The 26,448-nt window shown below is 33.0% G+C and overlaps 1 protein-coding gene and 2 long non-coding RNA genes across 4 annotated transcripts in view; 1 reads left to right on the top strand and 2 right to left on the bottom strand.

Annotated features, from left to right (window-relative positions):
- Positions 1–26,448, bottom strand: part of LOC139503404 (solute carrier organic anion transporter family member 4A1-like) — a 60,565-nt gene that overhangs the window by 6,192 nt on the left and 27,925 nt on the right. For both annotated transcript variants that reach the window (XM_071293185.1, XM_071293184.1), the window contains exons 9-11: positions 20,773–20,971; positions 19,074–19,245; positions 18,112–18,419 (exon numbers count right to left, since the gene is read on the bottom strand). In XM_071293185.1, the coding sequence (XP_071149286.1) occupies positions 18,112–18,419; positions 19,074–19,245; positions 20,773–20,971 (679 nt within the window). The remainder of the gene's footprint in view (positions 1–18,111; positions 18,420–19,073; positions 19,246–20,772; positions 20,972–26,448) is intronic.
- LOC139503406 (uncharacterized) lies at positions 1,259–4,713 on the bottom strand. The gene is made up of 3 exons (XR_011659090.1): positions 4,571–4,713; positions 3,047–3,245; positions 1,259–1,647 (listed from the first exon to the last, which is right to left on the bottom strand). It is a non-coding gene; the product is annotated as an uncharacterized lncRNA (long non-coding RNA).
- LOC139503407 (uncharacterized) lies at positions 10,650–16,351 on the top strand. Its single transcript, XR_011659091.1, has 3 exons — positions 10,650–10,933; positions 14,498–14,585; positions 15,637–16,351. It is a non-coding gene; the product is annotated as an uncharacterized lncRNA (long non-coding RNA).

The raw sequence follows: 26,448 nt of genomic DNA, 5'->3' as shown, positions 1-26,448 counted from the left end.
TAGATATAGGAAGATGTGGTATGAGTGCCAATGAAAAATATCTCTATCCAAGTATAACAATTTATAAAAGTAAACCATGATTATAGGTCAAGGTACGGCCTTCAACACGGAGCCTTGGTTCACACCGAACATCAAGCTATAAAGGGCCCCAAAAATTACTAAGGTAAAACCATTCAAACGGAAAACCAACGGTCTAATCTATATAAAAACGAGAAACACACTTGAACTACATAAACAGACGACAACTACTGTACGTCAGATTCCTGTAAATACATGTATTACACAGGGTTATCAAAGACCTGTCATTATATTGCACATGTATGTAATTTCGGCTACAGAAGTGCGTTCGTTTTGCAGTGCAGGATGTATAAATACACAGAGAAACACACTTGAACTTCATAAACAGACGACAACTACTGCACGTCAGATTCCTGTAAATACATGTAATAAACAGGGTTATCAAAGACCTGTCATTATATTGCACATGTATGTAATTTCGGCTACAGAAGTGCGTTCGTTTTGCAGTGCAGGATGTATAAATACACAGAGAAACACACTTGAACTTCATAAACAGACGACAACTACTGAACGTCAGATTCCTGTAAATACATGTAATAAACAGGGTTATCAAAGACCTGTCATTATATTGCACATGTATGTAATTTCGGCGACAGAAGTGCGTTCGTTTTGCAGTGCAGGATGTATAAACACTGGACACTTTTAATTTGCAAAACACTCATTTGCAAATCCGCCGCCGCCTCAAACAAGAGCTACAATATCATGTATATAACCAAAATGTGCAGAATTACATGGGATTCAATAATTTCATTGGTTTTCTACAGTTACTTTCATATTTATTTTGCAATTTGAATTATAAAAACATGGGATTTTCAATATCCCATGGGACAGGGCAAAATCCCATGGGATTTACCATTATCCCATGGGATTTTGGTAAAATCCCATGGGATTTTTTTTGGTCCCATGGGATTATTGTAGTCCCATGGGATATTTGTTGTCCCATGGGACAAAAAAAAATCCCATGGGATTTTTATTATCCCATGGGATTTTTAATATCCCATGGGACAAATTAAAATCCTATGGGATTCTAATTGTAAATATATAGATATAAATAAACAGTAATGTGTATGTTACAATGTATTCTATTTGGTAGTAAATTATTATTTTCTTGGGAAATGTTAATTTAGCATATTGTTCTTTAACTGTTCAAAACTAAACTTTTAAACAACAAAGCAGATAATGTAAGTATCAATATATGTTTATTCATGAATTATAGAATACTTTCTTGAAACACAATTATTTGCCATTTGAAATCAATAAAAACTCTATTGTTAGGCTTAACATACTAGTAGCTATTTAAGTAAATCTATTTTTTCACAATATCCCTCAACACAAAACATTAATAGTTTCTTATCATCCAGCATTGTTTGATGGTATAGTCCACTTTTTGGACATTCAGCACAGAACTTTGACATTATTGTGGTTTCAATATTTTTTTGAATTTAAAAGAACTTCAAATCATTGACTGAGTGATGAAAATAATAACTGATCCAACTTTTTTCTTTGAATTTATTCTGGTCTTGTTTCTATGTTTTCTCCATTTATTTTAGGTGGTGAATTTCAATCCTTCTGAAAAAGAACCAATAAAATCTAAAGTAATGGATTATACAAAATTGTTTTCATACATGTAGCAATAATATGATTTTCAATAAAAATAGCTATGCGGTATGGATTTTACTGATTGTTAAAGGTTGTCCAGTGTCATCAGTTGCTAACGGCCTACATCCTTTGGTCTCTGATGGAGGGTTGTCAAATTAGCAATATACCACATCTTCCTATTCTAATACCATATAACAATCAATTAATTTATTCTTCTTTATAAAATTTGGGTATTTTCCCAAGTTATATACATAATATATATATATACTGTAAATTCGGAATTAATGCAAGTTTTTTTTTATTGCGAAAAATGCAACGGAGTTGTAAACGCAATAATTTAAACTCGTATTATGAAATATTTTATATGGATTAAACAGGATTTTTCAAAATCGTAAAATTTAAAATCGCATTTAAGTCTAAAATGACAGAATTGCAATAATAAATGCACGCAATAATTTATGAATTTTACAGTATAAAGATCAATGTTAAAAGTTAAAACTTTAGACAACTATAATAACATTCCATTATTCACAAGAATTTGCAATATATTATACAAAATGCAGACAACAGAAACAATATTTCTTTAAGCTTTTGAAGTTCAGACAGATTTCAATTTGTGTTTTATTTCAATGAAAAAATACCTTGAACATATTGGAAATTATAACATTGATACAAACAAAATATGTATGTTTTATCCTTTTTTTTTTGTGTTGTTGGCTTGCTGTCTCATTTTAATATACATTAAACATACATCAATAATCTTCTTCTTTATTAAAAGTAAAAATGTGATATTTTTGATTTTGATATCCCAAAACATTATAGTTCTATCACATAACTTATTACCAAGTTCAAAAACACCAATGTGTTTGATATTAATTTTAAGACATGTATAAATGTTCCAGACCATATCAGTATTCGGATCTTACTTTTATGGTCCAGAACTTACAGTCCCACCATATGTGTACAGTCAGACCATTTAAGTATACTTGTACTGTCTGGTACCAGCTCAACCAAACCTGTGTTTTTATTTTAACTGCAATTAAACTTTTTGTATTAATCTATTAAAGATTTCAGTTATGTTGATCTGTACTGTACATTTGTTTGTAATAAACTTGACCAACTTCTTAAAATTGGGCAGACTGTATGCGTACAGTCCAAATACTTGTTTGTTCTGGAACATAAACATGATTAACAAGCATTTGGCAGGATGTCATGCTAAAATCCCATTAATATTAGTACTAAATTTTGAGTATATACATGTAAATCCAAAAGTTACTTACTGAAATTCATGGTGAACACTCACCAAAAACTTACAATTTAGAGGAAAGATGAATGCACTAACACTATCAAAACAGAGCATAAAACTTACCGAAAAACAAGATGTTTTACATTTATCCAGGAGCAGGATAATTGAAAAGTTGTTTTTTTCTTTCTCTGCTGTCCATCATATAACCTTTGAATTCATTCATGCAAAATATGAAAATCTGCAAAGGTAAGACCTAGAACCTCAACTTATCCACATTTTGAATTTTGAACTGCATACTTGTCCTTTTCATCTTGCTGACAACCTAAACATAAAAAAATGATAAAAACATAATTCTAGATTGAATTTGTGTTTTTATTTTTGTTGGTACATGTACAAACAATTTTCCCACTTTAAAAGGAAAACATCCTAGCTAGATGGTATGCCGGGGCGGATCCAGCCATTTTAAAAAGGGGGGTTCCCAACCCAAGACAAAGGGGATGATCCTATATTCATTTGATTTGTTTTATTGTCTCATACAAGAATATATATGGTTTGACGGAGGGGATCAGGGATCCTGAAATTTTTTCACCTAACCACTGGATGACAGGGGATCTCAACCATTTAAAAGTTTCTCAAACATGTGGGGGTGGGGTGAACCCCACGGACTCTCCCTATATTTCCTTTGATTTGTTTTATTGTTCTATACAAGAATATATAAATATGGTTTAGGGGTGGGGATCTTGACCGTTTACAAGTTTTCAAACTAGAGGGGGTGGGACTTCACTTTTATTTTATTTCATTATTAATTTTATTGTCCCCGACAAGAATATATATGGTTTAGGGGTGGGGATCTGGATCGTTCACAAGATAATAACACATTCTCAAATTGAACAGAGTGGGGTAACCCCCAAAGACCTCCTTTTAATTTCATTTGATTTGTTTTATCGTCCCATTCAAGAATATATATGGTTTAGGGATGGGGATCTGGACCGTTTACAAGATAATAGCATATTCTCAAATTGAAAGGGGTGGGGATTACCTCCCATGGACTCACCCTCCCTTCTTTCTTCCCCCGAAATACCTTTTAATAAGCCCCAATGCACAGATAGTTCACAGTATTTTCCCTTGATTTACACTAAAGAATATACACTATACAGGTGTAATTTTGTTTTTAAAAGATAATACAACTGAAGACCACCATGACCACAGTGGTGGATCCAGAATTTTTCATAAGTGGGGCCCACCGACTGCCTAAGATGGGCCTGCTCCTGCCATGACTCAGTGATTCCATATATAATCAGCCAATTCTTTTCCCAAGCAGGGGGCCCTGAACTCCTGATTCCCCCTTTTTTTCCCTCATTTCAATCACCCTGATATAAATTTAGTTTTATCACTTACAATAGGAATGGTTTGAATTCCCCAATAATTCTTATATACCATTAATATCAACATATTTCATTTTTGATAAATGAAAGGCAAAAGTTTTCTATGGGTAGAAATGGATAGTGGGAAGCTTTCAGATTCACACCATGCCGGTGGCTGTGTTCAAAGTGCTGGGTTTTTATGACCCTCGTTGTTTGCGGACTAACTATTTAGGCCAGTGGTGGATAATAGTCATAATAGTGTGCGTGCATTAATCTTCTATACCTTCTTAATCAATATATTCAAATACTGACGGCAAGTGTTGTAATGATGTATCAATGTCTTTTTGAAATCACCGTGCTATTTACATGTGGGATCGAGAATGCAGGGGAAGGAAACTTGTCAATTATGTTTATTTCTAAGCCAAAATAAAATGAGCCGCCGTAAAATTAACCTTGGGTTATAACAGTGCATGTAAGGCTCGTCTCGGAGGGGTGTCTTTTTTTTCTGTCTTCTTTTTATGTCCCACCTACGATAGTAGAGGGGCATTATGTTTTCTGGTCTGTGCCTCCGTTCGTTCGTCCGTTCGTTCGTCCTGTTTCAGGTTAAAGTTTTTGGTCGAGGTAGTTTTTGATGAAGTTGAAGTCCAATCAACCTGAAACTTAGTATATACGTTCCTTATGGTATGATCTTTCTAATTTTAATGTCAAATTAGAGTTCTTACCCCAATTTCACGGTCCACTGAACATAGAAAATGATAGTGCGAATGGGGCATCCGTGTACTGGGGACACATTCTTGTTTTAGTTATATTTTTAATAACTTACACTTTTTTCCATTATTCTTTCTTTCACTATTCTTTATTCCTTTTTTTTTTCTTTGTCCTTTGTTCTCTATTCTGTTAATTCACATCCATACCCTCTTATGTGTATGTGGACTTACTGTAGTTTTTTTTTTAGTTCTGGCAGAGATATTAGATACAATAATTATATATGTCTCTGGTTCTGGTATTATGCGATAAGTCAATTTCTTTTTCATGCAGTGTCATGAAATATAATGGTTTTATGCATATCAGCCAAGATTGTGCGCAACATTTTAATAAACAATTCAACACTATATACACGTTATGTGAATTTTATTAAAATCGATGAAGAACATAAATTTGGCAGCTAGTGCCCCTTAAACAGGTAAAGTTCAATTAACAAATTCTGATCTACTGGCATTCAACACCAAATTACTTACTTGCTGTATATTGATAAATGTGATTGATAAATGTGATTGTATATTGTCAATACCTCAACATCGAGAATACGTCATGTGAGGTGTTGGTCGCTACGTTTGATACGGGGTCAAAGGTTGCGGCTTCGAGACAGAAAAAACATCCAGGTATTAAAAAGTGTAGAATTTTGTTTTTGAAAATTTGAGTTGTAAATTTTCCTAAAAAGTACTTAATTCCGTTCATTTAATTGTAAATTTTCCTAAAAAAAGTACTTATTTCCGTTCATCTATTATGGATATAAACTAAACTGAACAAGAAAAGTATTAGTAAACAGACAGAAAGTCCGACGTTGAATTAATTATTTTACAATTAATTGTTTAAATATATGAGAGAATGTTTTAGGCGAATTTTCTTTAATTACAGATAAATGTATTTTAGGTTCAGGAAATGATTTATTCTTCGGGTACGTCTAAACAACCGCTCAGGACCTCCTGAGTGCACTCAGGACATACAAAGTGCACTCATGACATACAAAGTGCACTCAGGACCATTACCGTAATCATATCTGCACACATGATGGTTGTTTATATTCGTTATACGCTTCTTATTTTAGAGTTAAATTTTGGTAGAAGTTGAAATCGCAGGGGCGGATCCAGCCATTTTAAAAAGGGGGGGGGTCCTAACCCAGGGCAAAAAAAGGGGGGGGGGTTCAACTACATGTCCCCATTCAAATGCATTGATCGGCCAAAAAAAGGGGGGTTTCAACCCCCCGGAACCCCCCTCCCCCCTCTGGATCCGCGCCTGAATCGAACTTAGATAGATGTGTTAATTCTTATAAAATAATGAGGGCACGTGTCACTGATTACACAACTACTGAGCCATGAATTATCCAATCAACAAAATTGATTGGATTATCTTTATTGTTTTTTAGGAATTGTATTGTTTTGTTCAGTTTTACCTTTAACATGAATTTGCATATAGAAAAAATAAAACATATATCTCATTCGATGTGCTTTTTCAGTTTATTTTTCATGATGACGGGTAAATTAATTTGTTGTGTTTTGCAGTTCACGAATAAAGAAAATTATTTTATAGTTGCGTTTTTTTTCTGTAACAAGTTCGATTTTTGTTTTTCAGTGTGATTCTTTTCTCTATCTCTCTCTCTAAATCAAGTTTTTAAACAAACACAATGTTGACTGAATATCAAATTTTATTACATTTGTATATCTTTATTCTCAACAAACCATTATACAAGAGAAGACAATTATGTACAATATTCAGTTTAACCTTAACGGAAATCTGTGCACGAAGACTTAGCCGTGGTTTGAACGGATTTCGTGTCAATAAACTGTCTTCGAAATAGTCCTTCTTTGTTAATGTTTGTGTCATTTTGGTCTTTTGTGGATAGTTGTCTCATTAGCAATCATACCACATCTTCTTTTTTAAAATTTCTCGCTACTACAATCTAACTTACATATTTTTTAGAAATAATTATACCCAAAATATCATAATTTTCAAAAAACGGAGACGAAAACGGAGACAAGTTCATTTTCAGAATTTGAAATTCGTTTCAGGCTTGTGAAACTGGACAAAACGACTTTAATTAGAGAATATTTTTTTAATAAAAACGGATTTCTTAAAATATTCGTATAACTCAAAAATAAAATTCCTGGACAAGTTCGATAAAAATGAGAAATAACATCTAACTACATGTATATGAGTTTGGTTGTTTGAAAAGTACGGCTTTTACCGTTTAGAACGGATTCCATATACAAAACTTTAATTAATATAAATTCTTTTAAAGTATGAACATTTATAATTATTTCCCTTTTCAAACTAGTGCAAAGAATTAATTACTGGTCCAGGACATGATAATAAAATTAAGAATAAAACTTAAAAATTTTGAAATTTTAATAAAAGACGAAAATCTTAAAACATCGTGATATTCATTCTAGACGTCACAATATTACTTCCCGCATGGTCACACTGTACTAACAACACAATGTATAAAACAACAATAAAGATAATCCAATTAATTTTGTTGATTGGATAATTCATGGCTCAGTAGTTGTGTAATCAGTGACACGTGCCCTTATTATTTTCTAAGAATTACAAATTCTACCAAATTTAACTCTAAAATAAGAAGCGTATAAAGAATATATGCATCCATCCTGTGTGCGATGACTATAAAGGGTCCTGATTGCACTTCGTATGTCATGAGTGCAATCAGGAGGTCCTTCAAGTGGTGTTTAGACGTACAGTTATTCTTCTGGAAGCTTCAATTTTTACTTATCAATAACTTTTACACAAGGAGACATTTTTTTTTGACAGCATGAACTCCAGTTAATGAGCAAACACAAATTAAGAACGAAAATCGTTTACAATTAAATTTTATAGAAGGAAAAAAAGGGGGGGGGGGGGTAATAAACAAATTTTATTTACGCTCACATACTTTTAAACAGATTTGCATAAATTATTTCAGGAGTTTTGAAAAAAAGAATATTATATACAGTTTAATTTCGACTAAAATAGTGATTCTTTTTATAGATTTGGTACCTCAGTTTCGACTCAACATTTCATTTTGAATTGTTAGATGGCAAACTCTTTAGGCGAATATTGTATTCTTTATTTAATTATGGTGATATTGGCGATAATATTCATTATAACAAGGCCTTGTACAAATCCTTGATTATAGAATGTTTGGTAATATAAAAAGACGAAAGTAGACAAACCCTAATTATAATATGCAGGGTTTCACAAGTTGATCTCCAAGCGGCCCACATTTAACATATAATAAGATCTATATTTTTCAACGTTTTCAAAATGAAATAACTTGAATTGAAAATTTCCCAACTGTGAATTTTTTTTATTTCTAAACGTCTTTAATTATTATTTCGGAAAAAAAAATATTTAGCATATTCATATATTTTCATAATTTTTTCCGAGGAAACCTTTTTTTTTGCAAAGTTTACTTCTATATGTTTTTAACCATCACGACTTATTCTCTGCCATCACCAATTAGTCCTAATTATTAAAGATCAATTGCCCAAATTCAAATTATGATTGGAATATCGTATTGAATATGACCATCGGTCATCCGTGACGTATCCCAAATAACGACGCATGCCGATAGATAGATCATAGTTTATTAATTAGCGTCTCGCAATTTAGATTTCATCAAGGGGACTTAATTAAACCAGTTACTATACAAATCTTGAAAAAACGATGTACATGTACTTTTTAATATTTTTAAAACAAATTACGAAAACGTTTAGTGTAAAAATCACCGAATATAAATGTTTCTTTCTTGCAGGTTTTGGCATTTGTAAATAACATTAACGTTTTGGAATTCTAATGCAAAAGACAGTCGATTCAAACTGAAATAACTTCTTTAAAGATGGTTTGATTTTTTCAGAGACACATGTATTATATATGTCTCAATACATGTATTATATGTCAAAAATTACAAAATTATAAAATATGTTAGTTATCGAATGTATACCCTGAACTCTTACTATTATATATACATGTCCTAAGTTACTTAATGTCCTGTGTGCAACCAGGAGATCCTGAACGGTTTTTAAACGTACCATTATTTTATATGCATACATTCAAAGCTGTTCTTAATTATATGCATACTAGGTATCAGTGGCGGATCCAGGGGGAGGGTTTCGGGGGTTGGAACCACCCCTTTTTTTGAACGATCAATGTATTTGAATGGGGACATATGGTTGGAACCACCCCCTCCCCCTTTTGTCCTGGGTTGAGATCCCCTTCTTTTCAAATGGCTGGCTCCGCCGCAGAGGTATATTTATATATATATGTGTGTACCAGCCCCCCTCCTAAATCTTGGGAAACAAATGGTAGATTATATAGGGAATCACGGAAGCATGACTGGACGTGACCCCTCTAAGGCAGTCAATGAGTCCCCACTTATGAAAATTTCTGGATCAACCATTGCTTAGTTCTAGTTATCTTAGGTCCTAGTGTGAAATAATGCCAATAGGTCTTTTAAAACACATCTTTATTCATACATGTATATATACGTTTTCTCACGGATTTGTTCATGCAATATTGGAATTATGTTTACTCAATATGCGCAATTACTGAAGTTTATATTTGCTACTGTTCTTCTTAATTTCATATAATTTTTTTTTTTGATTTTTTTTCTTCGAAAAATTAGTGGTGTTGAAATAGGGAATGGACACAGATACCTTATCACATTTAACCAAAGAAATGTTGTATAATGTCATCAATCTGTATTACACGTAGACAGGATGTTCTCTAGAAAACTATACGTTATACACACCCGAGAATACACGCACTGTCGTAATGGAAAATTACTGTATGTTATAGTTACCTGTAATCAGCTTTGCAACACCATGTCATGACAGTTCAAAAGATTTTCTTCAAATCAAATTGGAATATTCATTTTTTCTGTAAAATTTAAAACTTTATAAAAAGTAGACTTTGACAAAATTATGAAATAGAAAGAATTGAACAATTTAAAATCGTATTTTAACAAAGATTTAGATATAATTTTACAACGATCCTTAAAAAATAACCAAACAAACGTTGAATCAAACGATATGAACCTACGCAGTTTTATATTAAAATACTGACACACACCAGTTTGCCATCTCAGTATGCAAGGCAAGGGTGCTTGGTGAGGTGCTGGAACTTGATGTACATGTATCATTAAGTTAATACAGTTCTGTTAGTATTGACTGCCTTTTTACAGAGACTTTCTATTCTTACTGTTATCAGTTAGTATAGACGGTTCCTGGCTTAGAATGATTCTCTGCTCAGCAAATGGTGCGTAATTAGCATTTGAATCAAATTTCTTGTAGAAGTAAAAAACATCAATTTATGTATTTGACAACTTTATTCAGGAGCACAGTCTATATTATCCGGCGTAAATAACTTCGAGATTTATGTGGAAGTTTACTCTGCTGCTCGATCTATGCTAATCGATGTTCCAGTATATTTCATATTTATATTTATTCGTGAGGCCTCGTCATCGTTTATATTCACTAAAAGCACAGTCGCCTAAATATTTTATATGGCGAAAAAATTGCGAAAATTGGTGCGAAAATTGGGGGAAATAATATATTTATTTTTAGTAGAGCATTATTATTTTAGAATCTTAAGAGGTTGCTTGCAAATTTAACTCTAAAATGAGAAGTGTATGACGATCTATAACGAATATATACATCCATCATGTGTGCAGATACGACGGCGACTATATAGGGTCTGCCATGAGTGCACTTTGTATGCCCTGCATGTGTGCACCCAGGAGGTCCTCCTGAGCGGTGTTTAGACGTACCGGGAAAATCTTATCTGATTCAGGATCAATTCATCGGTTACACTCCCCTGTCACCAGTGATTCTTTTTTTGCTGACATTCTGAAAAAGTATTGTGTAGTCCCTGTGTAAGTGTTGACTCTCAACTTGCACATGTGATTTTTTAAAACTCCCTGGACTTCTGCAAAAACAGAAAGTCACAGGACATTCCGACAAAAAGTCACAGGACAAAAAGTCAAACACATGTCAAACTCAGGCATAAAGTAACAAAGTTAGTAGGACAAAAAGTCACAAACAATTTGTTGACAATTGATTGAATATAAATGAAAAAAGATTTTGAAATATCTTCTTTTTATTACATATATTCATTTTTAATTTTAGGAAATTGTTCATAATATAAAAAAGAAGATGTGGTATGATTGCCAATGAGACAACTGTCCACAAGAGACCAAAATGACACAGACATTAACAACCATAGGTCACCAAACAGCCTTCAACAATGAGCAAAGCCCGAGGTAAAGCCCATACCGCATAGTCAGCTGTAAAAGGCAATCATACTATATCTTTTTTTTTATATTTACATGTTAAAAAATGCGTGCAAATGTAATCAAAAGCTGCACACAAACGTAATGATTTTTGTGCGCAAATGTAATGGTAATGTGCGCAAACCTAATGCACTGATTTATTTGTTTTTTATAAATTTTAATTTAAAGTTGCTACATCATGTTCATGTATAAAACTTCAAGAAAAATACAAAAAGAGTGTTTTCTTGTTCAAAGAAAAATTATCTCAAAACTAAATTGTGACTTTTTGTCCTGTGACAGTGTGTGACTTTTTGACGGTGACTTTCTGTCCTGCATTCAGATTGAATAGGGGAGTTTGGTTGACCCCGCCTCCCTCTATCTGAGACTACTATCTCAGTGATGAGCTTTATGTTTCATGTACAAATGTATTGTGCTTGTCATATATATGTATGTCGGATAAAAGCTCTACAGACCTTTAATATGTTGTATTGTTATATGTATAACCGACAATAAATAAATAGCCCCTAACAAGTAAGAATTAGGTTACTTCTTTTTGTTTTGACATCTTGCATGGGTTTTTATAGCCCCGTATTAAAATTATGCCCCCACTTTAAAAAAGGGGGGGGGGGTATACTGTTTTACCCCTGTCTGTCCATCCATCCTTGCGTCAGTCAGTCTGTCCGATGAATATTTTTCGTCCCATTTTCCTTAGGAACTACAATAGAAGGATTTCTGAAATTTGGTTTCAGGGTTAAATAAGTCAGCTATACCGTGTGATGCATTTTCAGATTCATCACTCGACAACTTCCTGTTTTCCCAACACTTGTATGATTTTACACATGATAGCCAAGTTAAAAGTTGAAAACTAACAACCTAATTTATGTACAAAAAAATTGAAAAACAGATATGTTACACATAAACAAACGACAATCACTGAATTATCGTATCCTGACTTGGACAGGCACAACCATAACAAATTGGCAGGGTATAAGGAACTTTGAAAATATTTAGTTTTTGTGGTTTGGTCAATTTTCCGGATACTGTAAGCAATAAGGCCCCTTTATTTAGTGAATGAAATAATTGTAAGATGCACTTAGCTGTCTGTCATATTTTATATGAACTTGACCTCATTTTCATGCATGGTTCATTGGTCAATGAAACACTGCATTGTTTTGTCAGTTTATCATATGTTTAAAGTTACAGGTAGATTATATTTGGTAGATATGAAACAATTGTAAGGTGTGCATGTCTGAATGGCAGATTCATATATAAACCATGACCGCATTTTATTGTTCTTTTGTCAATGATAAGTTTTCTTGGTTTTGTCATTTTATCAGGCCACATTTAAAAGAATGTCTGTTTCCCCTCCCCGGGTCTACCCTTTGTAAACAGACCAGGAAGGCAGTTTTTTTTTAGCTCACCTGACCTGAAAGGTCAAGTGAGCTTTTCTCATCACTTGGCGTTCGTCGTCTGTCGTCCTGCGTCCGCCGTCTGTAAACTTTTACAAAAATCTTCTCCTCTGAAACTACTTGGCCAAATTCTACCAAACTTGGCCACAATCATCCTTGGGGTATCTAGTTTAAAAAATGTGTGGCGTGACCTGTCAAACCAACCAAGATGGCTGCCATGGCTAAAAATAGAACATAGGGGTAAAATGCAGTTTTTGGCTTATAACTCAAAAACCAAAGCATTTAGAGCAAATCTGACATGGGGTAAAATTGTTGATCAGGTCAAGATCTATCTGCCCTGAAATTTTCAGACGAATCGGACAACCTGTTGATGGGTTGCTGCCTGTGAAATGGTTATTTTAAGGAAATTTTGCAGTTTTTGGTTATTATCTTGAATACTATTATAGATAGAGATAAACTGTAAAAGCAATAATGTTCAGCAAAGTAAGACCTACAAATAAGTGAACATGATCAAAATTGTCAGTCGACCCCTTAAGGAGTTATTGCCCTTTATAGTCAATTTTTAACAACTTTTCATAATTTTTTGTAACTTTTTTTAAAAATCTTCTTCTCTGAAACTACTTTGCCAAATTTAACCAAACTTGGCCACAATTATCATTGTGGTTTGTAGTTTAAAAATGTGTCCGATGACTCAGCCTACCAAACAAAATGGTTGACATGGCTAAAATTATAACATAGTGGTAAAATGCAGGTTTTGCTTTATATCTTTGAAACTAAGACATTTAGGGCAAATCTTTCAAGATTTAAATGTCCATCAGAATAAGATATATCCCCTCACAAATTTTCAGTTGAATTGGACAACCTGTTGTTGGGTTGCTGCCCTAAAATTGGTGATTTTAAGGTAATTTTGCAGTTTTTGGTTATTATCTTGAATACTATTATAGATAGAGATAAACTGTAGACAGCAATAATGTTCAGCAAAGTAAGATCTACAAATAAGTCAGCATGATCAAAATTGTTAGAGGACCCCTTAAGGAGTTATTGCCCTTTATAGTCAATATTGAACAACTTTTCGTCATTTTTGTAACTTGTATAAAAATCATTTCTAAAACTACTTGGCCAAATTTAACCAAACTTGGCCACAATCATAATACTAGGGTATCTTTTAAAAAAAAAAGTGTCTAATGACCCCACCTACCAACGAAGATGGCCGACATCAGTAAACACATTAACTGGATGTGATTGTCATAGCATGGTCACATGAATGGTTTGACTTGTCCAGTCCAGGCCACTTATCAGTTGTTTGTGCTGAATTTGAGTGTATTTATTTAGATTATCAATCCTTCTGCTTTCAAGCACTTTGCAAAAATGGAAACAAATTATTTTCAGGAAAAAAATAATTTCAATTTTTTTGTGGAAAATAATTTTTTGACCCGGGCGCTTATTTTTGACCCGTGTGGGGGGAGGGGAAACAAACATATTTTTAATTTTGGCCTTAGATTTTTTAAGCATAGGTCTACTTGTTGTATGGAATGACTACAAGGTATCATATAAAAAAAGATGTCTGCCTGCCAAGGTTAATTTTACTGTGACCTCATATTCATAGAATAATGATAATATTCATGATATTGAACAGCAAGAATGATGAGTAAGTTGATGTTATATACAAATAAGACAAAATTTTCAGTTGCCTACTAATTATGTAATACATGTAGTAGTTATTTTTGTCATTAAATGATGTTTACCCTTTTATGTGTAGGGCAAGAACATGAAAGATAAAGGGGAAACTATAAACAGAAGAAATTATCAACAAAATAAGATTTACAGAGGTCAACAAAGCCTAAATGGTAAGTCCACTGTTATAAAAAATTTTGTCCTTGAATAATAATTAAATATTTATTAAAATAAGATGTGCAGGGGCGGATGCAGGAATTTTCGAAAGGGGGGGGGGGGGGGGTGCTAACCCAGGGCAAAGGGGGGGTGCAGGGGGGTGCAAAACATATGTCCCGATACAAATGCATTGATCGGCAAAAATAAAGGGGGGTGCGCACCCCTGGACCCCCCCCCCCCCCTGGATCCGCCACTGATGTGGTATGATGAAAGAGAAAACTATCCATCAGAGTTCAATTTAGTGGATGTAAGCATTGTAATTACTTATTAGAGGCCATTGATGACCTGTAAGTAATGAGAAAACCCATACCCTATACATGTTATAGTAATCTATAAAAGTCAACACTAACCAAATTTGAAACAGAGCATCAATTCAAACGTCAAATATACCAGACTAATTTATAAAAACAAAAAATTATGAAAAATAAAAATGACGGGTATGAACCAACTTCAACCACTGAACTATGTACAAGCTCCTGATATTAGACAGGTATAATATGGCTGGGTTGATATAAAAATAAGAAACACTTAGCAGTCTGATTTCCAATGAGACATTTCTCCAATAGAGATCAAATGACATTTAAGGAGGCTCTAGGGTATAACAATTTCAGAAAAATGTTTTAATATTTTTTTTTCATAACTCAATTTATTTATATCTTTATCATATGGTACACCAAATCATTCAAAACAATCAATTCGGTTTGGCCCCAGATGACTTTTAAAATGCATATATCATTGAAAATGCTCCAAATTATCTCCCTTTGGTGCAAAAAAGCCATTTTTTGGCATTAAAAATGTAATATCTTATTTAACTCATCGGTGGCCTATATTTTTTATTATAATTTTAAATAAGCTGTACTTTAACTAAACTATTATAAAATTTAAGCGATTTCTGTAATTTAGTACTTGAATATTTAAATGAAAGTTTATCATATTAATCATAAACATGATAAAATAGCCATTTTATTGATCTCTTCACTGATAATTTTTGAGTTAGTGTATTTGTAGGTCAGAAATCTGGATTTTCATGGTCATCATTCACAGATCAATACTGAACGGAAAACTTAAAGCTGATATTTTTCTCCATAGTGCGACTTTTTATTAATTTGAAATGGAACATGTTTTTTCCTACATTTTTTTGAAAGAGGAAATTTCAACATGATGACTATAAACAAAAAGGAGTCATATCATCACGATCATTGATGCACAAGAACTTGATCATATAAATACAACAATGTAATTATCAATTGAAAGATGGAACGAATGAACAAGATATTAGAATGTTGTTGTCCAAGTAAACTTGCTTTGTCTTCTCATTTGAATCTCTCTATTCAATAAAGATGTACAGAGGAAGATCTTTGAAGAACAGATTGAAAAAATGTTTTGTCTAAGAATTGCAGGAATATTCTAGTGAATGAAATTATTTATTGACTTCACTCTTATATAGTGGACTGAATAATTGTACATAGCAAGCTGTGAATAAAGAAAGCAAAAACTTTAACAAAAAGTGTTTATATTATAAATTTGCAATTATAAGCATACTATTATGTACACCACAAAGTTATATATAATTCAAATTGTTTGCCTATACAAGTATTGCAATGAACCTATAACAAAGAAAATCTTACCTCATGAAAAGAGTGAACTATTCAGTCAGAATATGAAATATTTTTTCAGTTCTATTTTTCATAATAGAATAAACAAGACAAAGATTTCAAAACAATATTTTTTCATTTATTTAGAAATTTCATCATTTTGTTTCAGTGAAAGGACTTTATTCTTTGACTGTAAAATATTATTATTATACATTCCAAAATAAGAATAATATTTATTGTCATATAAACAAAAAAAAACATGTTTGTGACAAAATTAAAAAAAAATTATATATATGTATAAAAAATATATACATTTAAAACATTTTACTACCAAACAGCATTCATTGTAACATTCACATAACTTTATATTTATATATATATATTTATAATTTTAATCCCATAGGATTTTATTTTGTCCCATGGGATATTAAAAATCCCATGGGATAATTTTAGTCCCATGGGATTTTTTTTGTCCCATGGGACAACAAATATCCCATGGGACTACAATAATCCCATGGGACCAAAAAAAATCCCATGGGATTTAACCAAAATCCCATGGGATAATGGTAAATCCCATGGGATTTTGCCCTGTCCCATGGGATATTGAAAATCCCATGTTTTTATAATTCAAATTGCAAAATAAATATGAAAGTAACAGTATAAAACCAATGAAATTATTGAATCCCATGTAATTCCGCACATTTTGGTTATATACATGATATTGTAGCTCTTGTTTGAGGCGGCGGCGGATTTGCAAATGAGTGTTTTGCAAATTAAAAGTGTCCAGTGTTTATAAATACACAGAGAAACACACTTGAACTTCATAAACAGACGACAACTACTGCACGTCAGATTCCTGTAAATACATGTAATAAACAGGGTTATCAAAGACCTGTCATTATATTGCACATGTATGTAATTTCGGCTACAGAAGTGCGTTCGTTTTGCAGTGCAGGATGTATAAATACACAGAGAAACACACTTGAACTTCATAAACAGACGACAACTACTGCACGTCAGATTCCTGTAAATACATGTAATAAACAGGGTTATCAAAGACCTGTCATTATATTGCACATGTATGTAATTTCGTCGACAGAAGTGAGTTCGTTTTGCAGTGCAGGATGTATAAATACACAGAGAAACACACTTGAACTTCATAAACAGACGACAACTACTGCACATCAGATTCCTGTAAATACATGTAATAAACAGGGTTATCAAAGACCTGTCATTATATTGCACATGTATGTAATTTCGGCGACAGAAGTGAGTTCGTTTTGCAGTGCAGGATGTATAAATACACAGAGAAACACACTTGAACTTCATAAACAGACGACAACTACTGCACGTCAGATTCCTGTAAATACATGTAATAAACAGGGTTATCAAAGACCTGTCATTATATTGCACATGTATGTAATTTCGGCGACAGAAGTGAGTTCGTTTTGCAGTGCAGGATGTATAAATACACAGAGAAACACACTTGAACTTCATAAACAGACGACAACTACTGCACGTCAGATTCCTGTAAATACATGTAATAAACAGGGTTATCAAAGACCTGTCATTATATTGCACATGTATGTAATTTCGGCGACAGAAGTGAGTTCGTTTTGCAGTGCAGGATGTATAAATACACAGAGAAACACACTTGAACTTCATAAACAGACGACAACTACTGCACGTCAGATTCCTGTAAATACATGTAATAAACAGGGTTATCAAAGACCTGTCATTATACTGCACATGTATGTAATTTCGGCGACAGAAGTGAGTTCGTTTTGCAGTGCAGGATGTGTAAATACACAGCCACACATAACTCATCGGTAAGAAAACATTTTTTATATACTTGTGTGTCTAAAGTTATTTATGTTGAGTGTCATACCTCATTGTGGCAGTCTGGCATGGTGATACTGTTGAAAAAGTCAGAAACATTCCGATGAACAATAATGGCGCCACAACGTACATCAATATACAGTCGGACATACAAATTCCTTGATATGCTCCCATTGGCGGACCCACTGGTCCTGTCATGTTAGATGAATTTGATAACACAGAGGTCGTAGTTTTTAATAAGCCAATTGAAGGCAGTGTCGTAGCTCTCATCGCATCTGTTTGTTCTAATTGTTTATTCATAGAGTTGTTCATCTTATATGTTATGCTTTCTTCAACACATTCACAGTCCAAATACATCTACAACAGAGCATTATGGTTCATATGATAAAGTTTGACATCAATTTGACACAATTCTTTTGTTTCTGTATCTTAAGCTTAACTTCAAAGTTGTCTATCTATTCTTATAGCGAGAGTTTCCCGCTGTATTGAAGACCCATTGGTGGCCTTCGGCTGTTGTCTGCTCTTTGGTCGGGTTGTTCTCTTTAACATATTTCCCATTTCCATTCTCAATTTTATCGAGACAGTTTTCATATCAAATCTTTCTTTCGTTTATGATAAGAGTGAAAACAAGCATAAGAATAAATTTAAATCAACTATACTTTAAACATGCAAGTATAAGGCTAGCATAATAATGCTAAGTCAAATATGATTGTTGACCTCTGACTGCAGTATATGTTACTATACTTTATTGTTATATACAAAAATTCCATGTACATGTTACTCAACGCTTAACAGATTGCAATTGCTTGTTGACATGGTCCATGGTCTGCGTACCCTTCCGGAGTATCAGAAACCCCCCATGGTTTTATTCGTTATTTATTTATCTAGTGTTTTGTGGACTTTGTCGTTTCGTTGTTTTTCAGTTTTTGTTCAGTCAATGACGTTGTCAATTTCTATTCGACTTATGAGTTTTGAATGTCCCCTTCGTTTCTTTCCCCCGCTTTTTATTACCTTGATAGGTCCCATTGGTGATTTTATAAAGGAATGCTTAGAAGAACAACCAGCGTGACAGGGTGAAAAATACTGTGAGCCGTCTAATCCACATACGGGTTCATATACCATAGCTGAGCATCCACAATCAGCATTACATGTAGCTCCTAAATTGTGATCAGTATTTCTGTTACTGTGGATAAAGGAAGAAATGGTGAAGTTAAAATATTTTCAATTATGACTTTTTAAACTGTGTATGAAACGAAAAGTAGGGGTGATTTTTTTTAAAGGTACCACATAGATAAAACGAGAGGATCCCGAATATCTGGCAAAATACAAAACAAGAGAAACAAACATCCTTACAGTACAATGTACTTTCCTGGTAAGTCATGCTTCCACATGTATAAGTAATTGGAAACTATTTTTTAAAGCAGGTCTAAATTGAATTTGATTGGAAAACAACACGATTAAAGTCTAAATTTGATGAATTATATTTCTTACAATGCAAATTTAATGTGAATTTTCTCATTAAATATTTGTAATATGATAACTGAATTGCATCATTCCTTCGGTGCAGCGATTTAATCTTAACTATTTAATATGTTTCTTACTATGGTTTTGAAATTTTGAGATCATGTCATCATTAATATTTTTTTTTTCGTACTATTATTATCGAATTGATCAGTAATAATTTTATTTTCATGTGATGGCTAGGCGTTTGCTATGTAATTTAATTTGGAGTAAGATGTACTTTTCTCAAAGAAGTAAATAATATTTTGGAAAGAAAACAGGCAAACATTGATAGTAATCAAGACAATATTAATTGTGCAGCATTAAAAAAAAAGTGACAAATTATACCCCCCCCCCTTTCTCAAAAAAAATTCATGGTAACCATTATTGCTTAAAAAGTAGGGAAAACTACACAAATAAGTACAGACAAAACTGCAGGAGTCCCTTCGAAACCAGGGTCGATCTCATGTACTTCTGGAAAGAGCCAGATATTTTTTGTTATGCTTTTGGCATCCACATATTGTTGTTTCATAATTAGTTATATATATATAGATTCTACCACTGTATCGGGTGTGATGCGATATTTCTTCACTCGAGACAGTAAATTTTTCAAATTTAAAACGCGAGGCTCTCTGTCGAAAGTGGATACATATCGTATTTAATTACACGAGATTTGGAGGTCGAATCTGTTTCTTAAACAATACGCAGGCAAACATATTCCTTCTTTGCGACTGATCTGCAAAAAGATGTGTTCTTTCTATGTGACATCATCAAACATGGTCGCCTATTTTCATGCCGTCACAATAGGAAATTCAGAGGAAAACAAGAAAATTCGAAGTCATAATCGGATTTTAACCAATGAAGAACTGAGATCAAACGAACCACACGTTGATTTTTTTTTTATACAATGGGTGCAGAAAGGGAAAAATTGACGAAGAATTAGAGAATCCTTTATGGCAATTTATTGAATATTCTTTAAAAGAAAAAAAATCGTAAAAAGGTACAAAAATATGGGGATACTGGGTTGAACACCACAGTAAACACTACACAAAAAAATTTAGATTGATACGCAAAAAACCCAATCAAGAACCAGTGTGACCTCAAGAAATTTCTGCTCTACTATTGGCACCCGTCGTGTTCCTAGTGTAATTCTATAACAACTAAAATAACATTATACATGTAAGTACATGTAATAAAACGTTTAACTTACATGTGTGTTTTATATTCTATTGTAACACCACTTATGCGTTGGGTTGGACATTCAATCAGAAATAAGCAACCAAAAAGTAAAGCGATGCAACTAAGTGCTAAGTTAAAGCGGATGATGCTTCGACACTTCAGTTTCTTTTTCTTAACAACATATCCTCCGACAAACATACCACCTCCGGCTCCTGGAACCGTCACACAACCTAGAATAATACAAAGTAATAAAACAGACTATTATACATCACCGGATCCTGGAACTGTAACACAACCTACAATAATATAGAATAATGAAATAGACTTTACATCACCGGCTCCTGGAACCGTTACACAACCTACAGTAATACAGAATAATGAAACAGACTTTACATCACCGGCTCCTGGAACCGTTACACAACCTACAATAATACAGAATAATGAAATAGACTTTACATCACCAGATCCTCAAACCGTTACACAACCTACAGTAATACGGAATAATGAAACAGACTTTACATCACCAGATCCTCAAACCGTTACACAACCTACAGTAATACGGAATAATGAAACAAACTATACATCACCGGCTCCTGGAACCGTTACACAACCTTCAATAATACAGAGTAATGAAACAGACTTTACATCACCGGCTCCTCGAACCATTACACAAACTATAATAATACGGAATAATGAAATAGACTTTACATCACCGGCTCCTGGAACCGTTACATAACATGTAATATAACGGAATACTGAAATACACTATACATAACCGGATCTTGAAACCATTATCTATACACTACCTATAATTAAACAGAATAATGAAACAGACTTTACATCACTGGATCCTGGAACCGTCACACAACCCATAATAATTCGGAATAATGAAACAGACTATACATCGCCGAATCCTCGAACCGTTAAACAACCTATAATAATTCGGAATAATGAATCAAACTACATCACCGGATCCTGGAACCATTATTCTAAACCTACAATGATATGGAATAATGAAATAGACTTGCTCCATAGGCTCTACATTTAGGCAAAGTATTAAAGAGAAAAAATATATCTGAGGCACGCCTGGTAAACCATCAAAGGTTGAGACGGAAAAAAGTATTCTGTCACTTCCTGTTGAGCCTTTCTGGTTCAAAATATCCAAAATAAACACAGGGTAGGTCGACTTTTCGACAATATACTGAGAATCGATGATTTTTTTGTAAAATAGGAGAATGTCATGCCATAGATAATTGAATTAGGATTTGTTTCGTGTATAACACGGACCAATATGATTTAAAATGATATCGGAATGACTTTTCTCCAGCAGGTAAATCTCGCCAGTACCGTCAATTATTGACAAAATGACAGTGCGATCATCGTTAAAGCTAACATATATCAGTAAATTGGTATTTTTCTAAAACCTTATAAACATAAAATTACAGTTTGTTCTTTTTCTTTACTAATACAATTTCATTAAGCTGAATATGTTATAAAGTATGTCATGTTGAGATATTCTGGTATCGGTTGTGATATTCTGGCACAATGTTGAGATCTTCTGTTGAATCAATCTTTAAACTAGTTAAGGTGGATCATAGATATATATAATTCTTGAAATAGAATTTTCATATATTTTGCCAAAGCGAAGATTGTATTATGCTTTTTTTCAAAAATATAATAAAAAGTATGGGTCACCGTGCTAATTATGAGTAGTTGCGGGAAATTGCCTAGATTTGGATAGATTGTGCATACAATGAACAGGCGACATTAAATTGAATTAATTTTGGTAAACCTTTTTCCAACAAAAACAAAACAGGCTGAAATCGCACATTACCATCACACATTTGGAACAGACCACTGGAGTCGTGTGTTATTGTTGTGATCGCATATTTACGTGAAAGGAGTCAAGGACTTCAACTTCATGATGAACTATATTGACCTAAAACTTTAACCTGAAGCGGGACCGACGCACGAACAAACGAACGAACGGACGGACGCACAGACCGAAAAACATAATGACCATAGCTTAAAAACATTAAAGACTAACCATTGACAGAGGTTCCTGATTTGGGACAGGCACAAATATGCAACTGGGTTAAACATGTTTTGTGTTTCCTATTTACCTTAATATAAGATTTTTTTCTGAGACAAGTGCCTGTGATCTAGACTTACAATAAAAAACCAGCTATTTATTTGAATCTTTTTTTACAACCAAAGGTCTCTTTGCAAGCTGCTATAATAACAACAGACAAGTCTAAAATGGCAGTTGAAATGTCATACAATAGACGACAAGTTTATGAATTTTGACGGTTTTATGTGATTGACACTTAAGGATGTTCGCTACTCTGTTTAAAAATAACAAGCTTTTTAAAAGACTGTTATAAATTGAAAGTATATAAATAAAGAAACTAAAAAAGCAGAAAAAATGGAGGGTCCGTGTGCTTGATTTCGAGATATAAGCTGTTGAAAATTTGGCGGGAAATAATTCTCTCTAGATTTTTCTTTCACTTAACATTGGCACCTTTTTTGTTTAAAAAACTATGAAAAAATAATAAGGATTTCATAATATTTTAAAATATGGCTTTTTAAATTATATGTTATAAAAATATGTAAAGAAAATTAAGGGTTAGTGGGGTTAGTGGGCAATTTTTTTAAAAGTTAATACATGGATAAAACCAGAGGATTCCAAAACTCTGGCAAAAATTCAAAAAGTAGAGGAGCAAACATCCTAAAGGTGGATTTATGGTATATCATCTTGGATTGTACAATTCCAGTACAAAATCGGTCCAGTTATTTGCCCAAATCTGCAAATTTAGAGACAGATTTGTAATTAATTGGTAACACGATTCATTTCTATAAAGAAAACTTGCTAACTTATTATATAACTCAAAAGTATATAAAAAAAAAATCAAATTTTGTGTATTTTATATTCAATATATTCAAATAAGCTATTTAAGGGAAGATAACTCTCTTAATCAAAAAAATACTGGACTGAAAGGATTTTTTTTTCTTTTTTACTACTACTAGTAGTAAGATAACAAGTTATTTGACACCATTTGTTCTGTTTTACTTTCTTAAAACATATCTTCTTACAATTTATTTCATGATTTGTTTTTGGCACACAAATGTGTTTTTTTTTAATGAACACTCTAACCAAATCTAGGCAATTTTCAACGACTCATAGCTTGCTAATTAGCACGGGGACCCATACTTTTTTATTATATTTTTGAAAAAAACATAGTGCAGTCTTGACTTTAGCTAAGTATAAGAAAATTCTAACTCAAGAATTATATATATATATGATCTACCTTAACTAGTTTAAAGATTGATTCAACAGAAAATCTCAACATTGTGCCAGAATATCACAACCGATACCAGAATATCTCAACATGACATACTTTATACCATATTCAGCTTAATGAAATTGTATTGGTAAAGAAAAAGAACAAACTGTAATTTTATGTTTATAAGGTTTTAGAAAAATACCAATTTACTGATATATGTTAGCTTTAACGGTGATCGCACTGTCATTTTGTCAATAACTGATGGTACTGGCGACATTTACCTGCTGGAAAAAAGTCATTCCGATGTCATTTTAAATCATATTGGTCCGTGTTATACACGAAACAAATCCTAATTCAATTATCTATGGCATGACATTCTCCTATTTTATAAAAAAAATCATCGATTCTCAGTATATTGTCGAAAAGTCGACCTACCCTGTGTTTATTTTGGATATTTTGAACCAGGAAGGCTCAACAGGAAGTGCCAGAATACTTTTTTTTCCGACTCAACCATTTGGTTGAGATAAGATGGTTTACCAGGAGTGTGAGGAACAATATAATACTGATGATATTCCGAAAAGAAAAAAGAAATAAAAATGCAGTCAGGTGGCAATCACTCGGTCGAGCATCGAACTGACTCACAACCTCTCCCACTCGTGACAATCAAAGGAGATCGTATAAAAACAAAAACAAACAAATATGTCGTGACATAAAGGTATAATTTCAATACAATTAAAACACGAATGATATTTAAATGACACAGAGACGATTGTTTTGTTAGTAATAAAACTTATCTGTAAGCTTTTTACGATCTTTTAAAGTTTCTGTCATATGAAACTAAAAGCTTTAAGGTTTCATTTCTAGTTTTACGTATATAGCTTATACGAAAGTGAAATTTAATTTCATTTATTGTAGAATTAAAGCAATTTTCGGAGCTATCTAGCGTGTAACTGCACCAGCTTACTCACAAACAGTATTAAAATAACAATCTTATCCGATTATAATTATTTAATTGGTTTTAGTTTACAAATCAATGAATTCCAGAAGAAGTACGTTTAATCCCTATAATTCTTTATCTCTTCGCTAATTTGTTTTCCAATTACACGGCCGACACTCGGCTAACCGAGAGATTGGTCGGTTAATCTATATTGAGTATGCGGCTATATGGGCGATTGGTCTGTTAATCGGGTTGGTTATACGTCTGTTAAGAGTAAAACGCTTAATTTAATGTTAAACTCTATTAAATATACAGATTTTTGGAATGTTATAAGAACCAAATAAAAAAAAGAAAAGTGTCTGACAAAATGATATCTATCATAGAACATTTTGCACTTGTAAAAACATTTCTTAGTCTGCGCAGTTTTCAGTAAAACTAAAAGGCGTCGCGCAAGTATGTAGTATTTATGCTTATACGCATACATGTAGCAATTTTTTTAATAAAAGGCAAAACTAACAAATTTAGATCATTTAAAGGACACAAAAATAGTACTGTGGTTCTAAAAAATAAATTGACATTAGTAAATATTTCATAATTGTAAAATAACGTTAATAATACCACGTTTTAGTGAAAATTATGGGAATAAAGTCTGTTAATGGGTTGGACAATTGAAATTGTGTCAGTTAAGAGTTATTTAGCCACGACAATAATTTTGCTACCTTTATATTTTCCTCTTGAAAAATTTAAGAATGAGATGTTCCTGAGTAAACAAAAATGACAATACGGTGCCACAGTATCCTAGAAAGAGCATTTTTATTTTGGCTTTCTTTGTCTTTTATTGAAGGGTGTGTCACTTCAATATAGCGTGATATTGATTGACCTCTGGAATATGCATGAATTTTTTATTGACGTTTTCAATCAGCCTTAATTTTTGTGTCTGTGAATCGAAGTAGCACGCTCTCAATTCCGACTGAAAGTGTCTTTCTAATACAACACAGGGTACATATAACGTGTTCTCATTCACATATGAACATGATATTTGTCACTGGACGTTAACCCCTAATTCGTCAGCATCATCCTATTCTTTTCTTCTATTACTTAATCATATGTTTAAAAATCACTCTAAAGAAGTAAACGGAAAGGAGCGAATGCAGCTACATTTGGTTATTTTAAGTTTCAATTCATTTTATTCCGTTTAGTTCCTTTCTACATAAGGGTAGAGGAGAACTACAGTTGTCTATGGTGGCCGGTGAAGTCCATTTCACGTTTTCGCGATTTCGCCTTTCATATTCTATAGGGCGAAAAGGCGAAATCGCGAAGTCGAAAACGAGAAATCGGTTTCGCGTTTTCGACTTCGCAATTTCGCGTTTTCGCCATAAAGAATATGTAAGGCGAAAACGCTAAAGCGCTAAAACGCAAAATGGCATTAACCTGCCAACATACATGTAGTTGTCCGTATGTAAACTTCTAGAATTTGTCACCAATA

This window comes from Mytilus edulis, chromosome 14 (genome assembly GCF_963676685.1).
Source record: "Mytilus edulis chromosome 14, xbMytEdul2.2, whole genome shotgun sequence".
Lineage (NCBI taxonomy): Eukaryota > Metazoa > Mollusca > Bivalvia > Mytilida > Mytilidae > Mytilus > Mytilus edulis.
This window is presented reverse-complemented; position numbering and strand designations above follow the sequence as displayed.